We start from the raw sequence: 11,207 nt of genomic DNA on the forward strand, positions 1-11,207 counted from the left end.
CGACGCAGCAGATCCGGCAAGAAGGGAACAGGCTACAACTTCCCAGAAACCTCTTTTTTTTTTTAAAAAAAAATATATTTATTACTTTTAAAACTTACAAAAAAGAAAGAAGAGGAAGAAAAAGAAAAAAAAACAATACAATACAATATATAAACAATACAAAACACAACCTTAACACAATAAACAAAACAAAACAAAAACAATTTAAAAACATATCAACCTTTTCCATATTCTATCTTTCATTCCCTTGTTTCATCGACCTCCTCTCACCTCCCTCTTTGTATTCCCCTTCCATTAATTGTTTCAGCAATTCCTTTCCATCTTTCTCTATTTTCTATCATATAAATGTCTTAACATATTTTTAATCTTATTTCCATTAAAATTAATATCCTTTTTTAAACTTAACTTTAATATACTTATTTAAACTTAACTTTAATATACTTATTTAAACTTTAAACCTAATATACTTATTTAAACTTATAGCACTTATAGCATTATAAACACTTATTATAGCACTTATAAACTTATAGCATTTCTACTAAGGCCATAAAATTTCATTCCAACATTTTTCTATCACTCATTAATTTTACAATATTTCTCTCTCTCTCTTTTTTTTTTTAAGCAACAAGAGACTACAATTCCCAGCAGCTCTTTATCTTCCAGCTCTCTTGCAGCTGCAATGCGGCAGGTCGGCTGCCTCTGTTGGATGGGCAGGAAGGATTTGCAAGGTTTGCAGCGTGGTCGGCGCGCAAAAGCCTGCGGTGTCCACTTTGCAAAAGCTGGTAAGGGTGGGATCAGGAGGGACCCCCTTTATTTCTGGGGGGGGGTGCGTTGACCTTGGATCATGAAGACGCGGAGCCCCTTCTCGAGTGATCTGAGTTCTTGCTTTCGCTTCTCTCTTGCATGATTTTGCAGCCGCAATGAAGGGGAAGGGGCCTTGCAGCCCCACTTTGTGCTCCTGGAAGGCGACCGAGAGAAAGGATAGGGTCTTTACGAATTATCAATTATGTAGGGAGGTGGGGCTCGACGGAGGGAGATTTGCCTCTTATTGAGGGTGAAAGAGAGGAGAGCGCAAAATATGGTCTGAAGCTCAACATCAAAAAAACCAAGATCATGGCCACTGGTCTCATCACCTCCTGGCAAATAGAAGGGGAAGAAATGGAGGCAGTGAGAGATTTTACTTTCTTGGGCTCCATGATCACTGCAGATGGTGACAGCAGTCATGAAATTAAAAGACGCCTGCTTCTTGGGAGAAAAGTGATGACAAACCTAGACAGCATCTTAAAAAGTAGAGACATCTCCTTGCCAACAAAAGTCCGTATAGTAAAAGCTATGGTTTTCCCAGTAGTGATGTATGGAAGTGAGAGCTGGACCATAAAGAAGGCTGATCGCCGAAAAATTGATGCTTTTGAATTCTGGTGCTGGAGGAGACTCTTGAGAGTCCCATGGACTGCAAGAAGATCAAACCTCTCCATTCTTAAGGAAATCAGCCCTGAGTGCTCACTGGAAGAACAGATCGTGAAGCTGAGGCTCCAATACTTTGGCCACCTCATGAGAAGAAAAGACCCTGATGTTGGGAAAGATGGAGGGCACAAGGAGAAGGGGATGACAGGATGAGATGGTTGGATGGTGTTCTTGAAGCTACCAGCATGAGTTTGATCAAACTGCAGGAGGCAGTGGAGGACAGAAGTGCCTGGCGTGCTCTGGTCCAGGGGGTCACGAAGAGTCAGACACGACTAAACAACAACAACAACAAAAGGTAGTAGAGGCAGGAAGTGAATGGTGGCGACCTGCAAGGCGTTCTGCTTTTTCTGATCTAGCAAACTTTTTGAAATGTTTAAGGTAATGGTTTTGTTTAACTTTGCTGCGTCAAATGTGCAGTCTGCATTTGACCGCCTTTGCAATGTTTCCTTTGAAAATTTTTAAGATAATATACGTTGCTTTGAATGTGTATTTTATATACAGTATTACTTTACCCAGTAATCTTTTATTCTGAACTTAATGTGTTGCAAACCGCTCTGAGATTTTTTTTCTTTTTAAAATATATAAATCAGTATGACAATGACATGAATTACAGTAATAATTCTATACAGAAAAATATTTTGCAGGGTGCAAAGGGCCCCACTTTTCTCTTTATTGATTGTGTGATTTTGCAGAAGTGTGCATTGCCCATATTTTTAAGAAAGCTCCTTTGGGCCTCTCCAAATAATTTTATATACACTTGCAATCGAAATTATTCAATCCCCATTGCAAATCAGGTTTATTATCAAGGTTTACAGACTTTCAGCTGTTTGCAATGAGCAAATCAAACAAAAGCGGTTGAAATAACTCAATGCAACTACGGTTGTACCTTGGAAGTCGAACGGAATCCATTCCGGAAGTCCGTTTGACTTCCAAAACATTCGGAAAGCAAAGCGCGGCTTCTGATTGGCTGTGCGTAGCTTTTAGAAGACATCTGAAGGCAGCCCTTTATCAGGAGGTTTGTAACGTTTGCTGTTTTTGTTATATTGTTTATAACATTGTTTATATATTGTAAGGTATCCAGTGTGGCTGGGGAAATCCAGCCAGATGGGTGGGGTATAATAATAAGAATAATAACAACAACTAATTATTATTATTTATGTACTTTATTGCATTTATGATCCTATTTTTCCCTCCAAGGAATTCAAGGTGTGATACATGGTTCTCCCTCTTCACATTTCTTCCTCACAATGTTCCTGTGGCGTACCGTTAGGCTGAGAGAGAGTGGATTTAGTCTAGCACTGTCGCAGGAACACCCCCCCCCCCGTCATTCAGTTTGTACAAACTTCACTCACACTCACACACTACATACGCTACGCTTCTGTTATAAATTCATAGAAAATCAACCATACATCGGATTTGCACTGTTCCACTTTTATTTTACTCCATGAAGGAAGGACTACAAAATGGGGAAGGTTTGATACAGGCCAGCCATAATCCCTTGAGCATACCAGCACATCCACAGGAGCCCTGCCCAGTTGCTATGCCAACCCTGATGGACCTAGACAGAAGACCATCAAGATCACAAAGAACTTGCATATGGGAGTGGATTCAGCATGGAGTGGAACAAAGGACAATAATCAGCTCTTCCCTCTGGGGGCAGGAAACTGCAAACGCCCCTCTGTCACCTGGAAAGTACTCATGGGGAGGGGGGAAAGGGGGAACCAGCCAGGTGACAGGACACTCAGGTTACCACCACAACTCCTCCCTCAACCCCTCCTTTCTGTGATGTATCTGGGGGGTGGTCTTGATCTACAGGGTGGCAATTTCAAAAGTCTTTATAAGGCCTTGCACACCATTTTTCTGGGTCCTTCCTCTCTCCTGCAAGTGAGGGGAGCACCCTGTTGCAACAGATCAATAAAGGCCAAGCCTACAGGCTGCTGTTTTGCTCCAAGTTATCCTGGTTGGTGTCTTTGTTTTTGTCCAAGGGAGCCCTCGGATTTTCCCGTTAACAGCACTCTTACAACTACTCTGACACCATTCTACCCCACACTAGTAATCTGCACCCCCCCCACCTCCAGGCCTTAAATCTGAAGATAATGTACTCCAAACTCCACCTTCTTCCTGACGACTGGCTTTGAGCTGTTTATTCGGGGGAATATGGGGATTCAGCAAGTTCTCTCTTTCTGTTTCCTTCTTTCGTAGCGTCCAATGACCTTGCAAGATGTTGATTGGCTTTTTCAGAGATGAGGAGGGATTGCTGCTGCAAAACTAACCTTGCATGGGTGCGTCATGGAGGAAAACGACGAGAACATGAGCTGCCTAGGTAATACATACATACATACATATATATATATATATATATATATATATATATATAACAAAAATGGCACAACAGGGAAAAGGAAAAAGCAAACTCAGTTCTTAAAGAATGACGAGCTGCTATAAAAACAGCCCACGGCAATAACACATTTTGGGTCTTTCAGTAGAGTGGATGGAATGAGTCGTTGCTTCCCATATCTATCTACCATGGGGGCAACCACAAGGATCATCATAATGGAGTGAATTAACAAGGACACATTGTGCCTGTCTCTCCCCTGACACAGGTCATCATACAGGGTGACAAAAGCAGTTTTTGTTCCCAAGCCGGACCTAAATCCTTATTGAAATGAATCTAGGAAAACCAGTTTCGTCCAAGAGCACCTGGATCTAGTCAAACATATATATCGTGTTTTCCTCAAATTCATTTTGTCCTTAAGGCAGCATGCATTTTTTTTTTAAAAAAAATTAAGTACTGCGCTGATGCAGTCGTGATACAATAAAAATTTAGTTACCATATTTTTCTGTGAAAAAGACAGTGTTTTTTTAAGGGGTTGTCTTATACACAGATCACATGATTGGTGGCAGTTGCAAGCAGGAGATTGTCAGCAGCAGTTAGGCATGTAATTGGTGGCTGCGGCAACGCCTCCTGGCGATTGGCTAGTGCAGCAATTCGGTGGGTGATTAGTGGCTGCTGGCTGCGAGTGTGCTTGGGATTGGTGGCTTCGGAGAGGCGTACAATTGGCAGTGGCGGTCAGGCGGATGAGCAATTGTCGGGAATCCCCCCCCCCCCGATAGCTTAACAACTCTGGGCAATCTCCCCCCCCCCCACTTCCTTTATTTGTGGTCCCTAAAAATAGGGGTTGTCTTATGCACTGAAAAATACGGTATCTCCCTGAGTTACACTAAATATCTAATGATTAACAGTTCATTTAATATATATATCAGATTTTAAGTCAGCAAGAAACTGGCCAAAAGGCCGGTTAAGTGCAGTTTTTCTAGAGCTCACAATGAACACCTCCCTTGTTCTCTTAGAATGGCAATGGCAGCCACCTGAAAGGTGCTGGAACTGAATTCTGGCTGGAAAAAAAGCCAATACATTAGTGCATGGGAGCTCCGCCCCTCCTTAAAATAAGATGTTTTATACTTCTCAGTTCTTTTTGCCGTAGCTCCCTAAAGGTTCCCAGGAAAGGAGGGTTGGACAAGTCAGGTGATTCCAGCCCTTGCATACACACACCCTTTCTTATCTTTGTGTAGCATTGAGTTCCATAGATGAAAGACACAAATATTCATTGTTTCCAAAGTTCATGGCCTCATTTTCCTGTTTACCATTTGTCCCAGGAAATGGCATCGGGAAAAAGAACATTTGTAGTTCTTCTGGGAAGTGTTTTACTGGGAAACTTGATCTTGTCAAACACCAGAGAGACCATCATGGACACAAACCGCACAAATGCCTGCAATGTGAGAAACAGTTTGCTCTACGGTGTCAACTAGTGAGACACAAGAGGATCCACAAGGGAGAGAAGGAATACGAATGCCCTGAGTGCAGGAAGACGTTTACCTGCTCAGAAAACCTTATGATCCACCAGAGAGTCCACACTGAGGAGAAACCTTATGAATGCAGGGAGTGTGGCAAATACTTTCCCCAAAAATATAACCTTGTGATCCACCAGAGATCCCACAATGGAGAGAAACCTTATGGGTGTGGGGAGTGTGGCAATTGTTTTTCTCAACAATCTCGCCTTGTGATCCACCAGAGATCGCACACTGGGGAGAAACCTTACAGATGTGGGGAGTGTGGCAAATGTTTTTCTCTAAAAGCTCTCCTTGTGATCCACCAGAGATCCCACACTGGAGAGAAACCTTACGAGTGCATCGAGTGTGGGAAGTGGTTTGCTGAACCATCTACTTTCAGGCGCCACCAGAAAGACCACACCGGAGAGAAACCTTACAAGTGCATAGAGTGTGGCAAATGTTTTTCTCGTAAAGTTCACCTTGTGAAGCATCAGAGATCCCACACTGGAGAGAAACCTTATGAGTGCACCGTGTGTGGAAAATGGTTTGCCGAACAATATCCTCTCAGGCGCCACCAGAAAGTCCACACTGGGGAGAAACCTTACGAGTGCATCGAGTGTGGCAAATGTTTTTCTCAAAACACTAACCTCGTGTCTCACCACCGAAGAGTCCACATGGGAGAAAAACCTTACAAATGTATGGACTGTGGGAAGGGCTTTGCTGAAAAAGGTGATTTGATGAACCACCAGAGAGTCCACACTGGAGAGAAACCATACAAATGCTTGGAATGTGGGAAAAGTTTTGCTTTCCGCTCAAACGCTTTGGTACACAATAGAATCCACACTGGAGAGAAATCCTATAAATGCACCGAGTGTGGAAAATGTTTTCAACGCAACTCACACCTCGTGAAACATCGGGCAATCCATACAGGGGGGGAGAAATCATAAGTGCCCTGAGTGTGGGAAATGTTATCCTGACAAGTCTACTTTGGTCGTCCACCAGAGAGCCCACACGGGGGAGAAGCCATATAAATGCACCGTGTGTGGCAAATGCTTTACTTACAATGCAAGTTATAGAAAGCACCAGATAATTCACACTGGAAAGAAATGTGGGAACACTGTCTCTTGAGAATGGGGCATACACTATCTGGCATAAGGTCCAGTGTTCTCCCCCACCACCCATAACAATAAATTTTAGAAAGGACGGGGGATTAATTTCTTACTGATAACACCATTTATAACAGTGTGGATCCTGGAAATTAAAGATGGGTTTTTGAAATATCAGTCCATGGAAAACTGCTGGAAAGTTTTAAAAGCAAAACAACTGTGCATACAGTAAGAGAGCAAGCTGATTGGTAGTTTGGGATTCAGGCCCCACAAGATACGAAGCATCCCAATACTTTTTGTTGTTGCTGGGAGCAGCATAGACTCTTTTGAGGCTCAAGTTTTATTTCTTGACGAGCATGGGCCACACAAACTTTTCTTTTTAAGGCATTACAAACACACATTGAAAGAAGTTATTGCTATTCTCACCTTGTATGGAGGTGCAACAGAAGGACTGATGCAACTCTGTCACCTGTTCACATTGCAAGTTAGAGCTGGGGCTGATGTAGCCATCCTTGCATGGTTACAGTGGTCCCTCGCAAGACGAAATTAATCCGTTCCGCGAGTCTCTTCGTCTTGCGGTTTTTTCGTCTTGCGAAGCACGGCTATTAGCGGCTTAGCGGCTTAAAGAAAAAGGAAAAAAACTTGCAAGAACTCGCAAGACGTTTCGTCTTGCGAAGCAAGCCCATAGGGAAATTCATCTAGCGAAGCAACGCAAAAACCGAAAAACCCTTTCGTCTTGCACGTTTTTCGTTTTGCGAGGCATTCATCTTGCGGGGCACTACTGTACTCAGATGTAGATCCCATGGAGTTTAATGGAGCTTTCCCCCTGAGAGCTGTAGAAATGATGGTGAAAATAATAATTTCATAAAACTATCGGTTAGTTGATTCCATTTTCTTTTGAATCATTGTCTAGGCACACTGATAAGGCCCATGGCTAGACTTGATGATTGTGATTCATCTTGAATTGTTATTTAGGTAGATGAAAGAGGATAATGGGAGCCATTTAATGAACAGGAAAATCAGTGTCTCAACAAACAAAGACATGATATGATGATGAGGGCTGATCGGAAGAGCTATGTGATACTTGGTTCAGGGTTGCAACCGATTCTTGGACTCCTTTGGTGGTGAAATGAAATCACGTATGTAATCTAGAAGTGTATATTGAACATAGCTTTAGATGTGCTTCTTCACATTCTCATTTTTGAGGCTGTCCCTTTGTGCATTTGTAGTTCAATACAGGCCTGTCTTTTCATTTGGAGCCTCCATTATTTTCTTTTCGGTTATTGGGCGGGAGACCTTCAGTCTAGGAACCCCTTTTAAATTTCTCCAGCACAGCAGTCCTGGGATCTAGTTTAGTGCTTCATCTGTTCAGGGAACAGAGAGCAAGCAAAGCAAGTAGTTTTGGATTGAAGAGATAGGAAGCATCCCCGTACTTTCTCTTGAAGGGAGAAGTATAGACTCTGGCTCAGGTTTTATTTCCTGATGTGCATGGTCCACACTTACCTCTTTTTTGGCATTGCAGACACACATTGTGTGGCTATTCCCTCCCCCCCACAGGTGGAATAAATGAAGACAACCGACACAGAGTTTTAGGTTAATGGGCAAAAATGGCCACAACTTTATTGATTACAGGAAAGAAGGGTATTGGCTTTAGGCATTGGCCCTAACCGACTATCCGGTCTGACTGGGAAGGGTTAAACACCAACAGGGGGAGCCACCCGAGATGCATATCCCTAGGCGCTCCCCGAGGGGTTACCGCTCGGGGGCGCGCTTTAGGCCCTAGCCTCCGTAGGTTTCGGACGAGGCGTCGCCCCTCGGAGTCCTTTAACGAACTACCCTTCAAGCATTGGGGGAGGTGATGGCGTTCCTCCCCCCCAACCTCATCTGCATGATAATACCCCGGCCAATGCCTACCCCCAAACCGAGGGAGTTGTGACGATTTGCTACGAGGTAGGCGAAAAAACCAAGTGGCTCACAAAACCAGCCAATTAGCCAAATGGAAAAACTCCTACCAGGCCCCTTGCGGCGACCAGCCGAAGCCCATAGCAAGGTCAGTGGCAAAACCTAAAGGGCGGGTGGGTGGGAAACTGCGTCGTCTCCAGGGAAGAAAGGGGGCGAGCCAGGGGCTGCCCTGACCTTAAGTGGCCCTAGGAAGGCCCGCCCCTGCCGCCAGCCAATTGGCTGGCGCCATAGGGTATGCTAATTGGGTGAATCCCTGTCTCCCGCGAGGCTGACGCCAGCCTCGCAGAGTGAGTGTGGGTGGGATCGTGATCCCACAACCCCCCCTCCTCCTGAAGATCGGAAGGGGCATTGCAGTATGGGGATATGTTGAAAAGCCAACTGTTAATTCCCACATTGCATGCAGGCAGGAGTGAGAAGAGGACTTATACGATCCTGATACAAGTTCCTCCCCGCCCCCAGGTGCTGAAATGACTTGAAAGCAATCCATTGCAACCTAACCGGATGTCCCCTCTGGAATTTGCCACATGCACACACAGGCACTTCTGTCTATGCTTTGCTGCCCAGAGCTGAAATACATGGTCCTTTCACACATATGCAGTACTGTACAGAAATACATGCAGTCCAAGGTAAAAATAAAATAGGCATATTCTGATGAGGGGATGAGCTTTGTTCGGCATGTAAAGTTTCTGAAGGAGAGAAAAAAATATTAGGGAGCAAGGGGAGGGCAAGACTTGGGGGAGGCTATTTCTCTCCCACCCACCTCTGTCAAATATAATGGAAGAAGAAGAAGGAAGAGTTTGGATTTGATAACAACAACGACAACAACAATTTATTATTTATACCCCGCCCATCAGGCTGAGTTTCCTGAGCCACTCTGAGCAGCTCCCAATTGAGTGTTAAAAACAATACAGCATTAAATATTAAAAACTTCCCTAAACAGGGCTGCCTTCAGATATCTTTTAAAGATAGGATAGTTGCTTATTTCCTTCACATCTGGTGGGAGGGTGTTTCACAGGGCGGGTGCCACTACCAAGAAGGCCCTCTGTCTGGTTCCCTGTAACCTCACTTCTCGCAAAGAGGGAACCGCCAGAAAGCCCTCGGCGTTGGACCTCAGTGTCCGGGCAGAACAATGGGGGTGGAGATGCTATTTCAGGTGTACAGAACTGAGTCCGTTTAGAGCTTTAAAGGTCAGCACCAACACCTTGAATTGTGCTCGGAAACGTAATGGGAGCCAATGCAGATCTCCCGCTTTATCACTACCCTAACGAGTGGCGCTGTGGGTTAAACCACTGAGCCTAGGGCTTGCCAATCAGAACGTCGGCAGTTCGAATCCCCACAATGGGGTGAGCTCCCATTGCTCGGTCCCTGCTCCTGCCAACCTAGCAGTTCGAAAGCACGTCAAAGTGCAAGTAGATAAATAGGTACCGCTCCGGCGGGAAGGTAAAAGGCGTTTCCGTGCGCTGCTCTGGTTCGCCAGAAACGGCTTAGTCATGCTGGCCACATGACCCAGAAGCTGTACGCTGGCTCCCTCGGCCAACAAAGCGAGATGAGCGCTGTAACCCCAGAGTCGGCCACGACTGGACCTAATGGTCAGGGGTCCCTTTACCTTTACTTAAGGAGTCTCAAAGCAGCTAATATTCTCCTTTCTCTTCTTCCCCCACAACAAACACTGTGAGGTGAGTGAGGCTGAGAGACTTCAGAGAAGTGTGACTAACCCAAGGTCACCCAGCAGCTCCATGTGGAGGAGCGGAGACGCGAACCCGGTTCACCAGATTATGAGTCCACCGCTCTTAATCAAGACACCACACTGGCTCATACTTGGAGACAACTATGTTCAGAATTGGGGCTTCTGGGCTACACTGACACAAAACCTCTTGTTTCTAGAGACTCAGTCCCCCGTTATCCTCTGAGGGACAGGGCCCAGGCAGATGGCCGCCTAAACCTGAGAAGGAGCAAGGGGGTGGATGGAAAGGGAAGAAGCACGAGGCAGTTTCTCCAGCCAAGCTGGCAGTGGCTTCCCCCTAGAAAGGGGGGGGGGCATTGGGAGAGGATCCTTAACTTGGCCGAGAGAAAGAGTGTACAGGAGCAGAGCGAAAATAGGGGAAATACAGGACAAACTGTCCTGTATTGAATCAATACAGGACACAACATTTTACATAAAAATAACATAAAAATGGGACTCGGTTGGCACTGTGGATTAAACCACAGAGCCTAGGACTTGCTGATCAGAAGGTCGGCAGTTTGAATCCCCGCACTCTCTCTGCTTGGGACTGGTCTTCCGAGATGTCCTTCCAGAGAAGGCTGAATCTGGTCAGGGATGCATTGTGTCCCCAGACCTAAATTCCCTTGTGTGGGGTCTTCTGAGGTAGAAATTCTGCTGGACCCATTATCAGTAAGGTGAGTCTCACGTACGCAAGGGTACGGCTTGACTGCAAAGCTTGCAGGAACTAGTTTAAGTGGAACCTAACAATGTTATGGGTCTAAACCACTGAGCCTAGGGCTTGCCGATCAGAAGGTCAGTGGTTCGAATCTCCGTGATGGGGTGTGCTCCCGTTGCTCGGTCCCAGCTCCTGCCAACCTAGCAGTTCGAAAGCACGTCAAAGTAGATAAATAGGTACTGCTCCGGCAGGAAGGTAAATGGCGTTTCCGTGCGCTGCTCTGGTTCGCCAGAAGCGGCTTAGTCATGCTGGCCACATGACCCAGAAACTGTATGCCGGATCCCTCGGTCAATAAAGCGAGATGAGCGCCGCAACCCCAGAGTAGGCCACGACTGGACCTAATGGTCAGGGGTCCCTTTACCTTTAACGGACAATCCTGTTTTATACAAGATGGGTGGCAGCCCTA

At 45.3% G+C, this 11,207-nt stretch overlaps 1 protein-coding gene and 1 long non-coding RNA gene across 5 annotated transcripts; both read left to right on the forward strand.

Moving 5' to 3' along the window:
• Positions 1 to 612: 612 nt before the first annotated feature.
• On the forward strand, positions 613 to 6,503 carry LOC307208831 (uncharacterized protein). Of its 4 annotated transcripts, none has more exons than XM_079963816.1 (3): positions 613 to 782; positions 3,667 to 3,787; positions 5,122 to 6,503. In XM_079963816.1, exons 2-3 carry the CDS (start codon positions 3,754 to 3,756, stop codon positions 6,240 to 6,242), a joined length of 1,155 nt encoding a protein of 384 aa, XP_079819942.1. In that variant the 5' UTR covers positions 613 to 782; positions 3,667 to 3,753; the 3' UTR covers positions 6,243 to 6,503. The 4 variants fall into 4 exon arrangements, with proteins under 4 accessions (XP_079819942.1, XP_079819944.1, XP_079819943.1 ...); XM_079963818.1 differs by having other exon boundaries at positions 3,706 to 3,787; XM_079963817.1 differs by lacking the exon at positions 613 to 782 and adding an exon at positions 1,757 to 1,842.
• A 295-nt stretch (positions 6,504 to 6,798) lies between these two features.
• On the forward strand, positions 6,799 to 7,659 carry LOC307209287. Its single transcript, XR_013835514.1, has 2 exons — positions 6,799 to 6,929; positions 7,193 to 7,659. It is a non-coding gene; the product is annotated as an uncharacterized lncRNA (long non-coding RNA).
• The last annotated feature ends 3,548 nt before the right edge of the window (positions 7,660 to 11,207 follow it).

Source organism: Podarcis cretensis (genome assembly GCF_951804945.1).
Source record: "Podarcis cretensis genome assembly, chromosome: 2".
Lineage (NCBI taxonomy): Eukaryota > Metazoa > Chordata > Lepidosauria > Squamata > Lacertidae > Podarcis > Podarcis cretensis.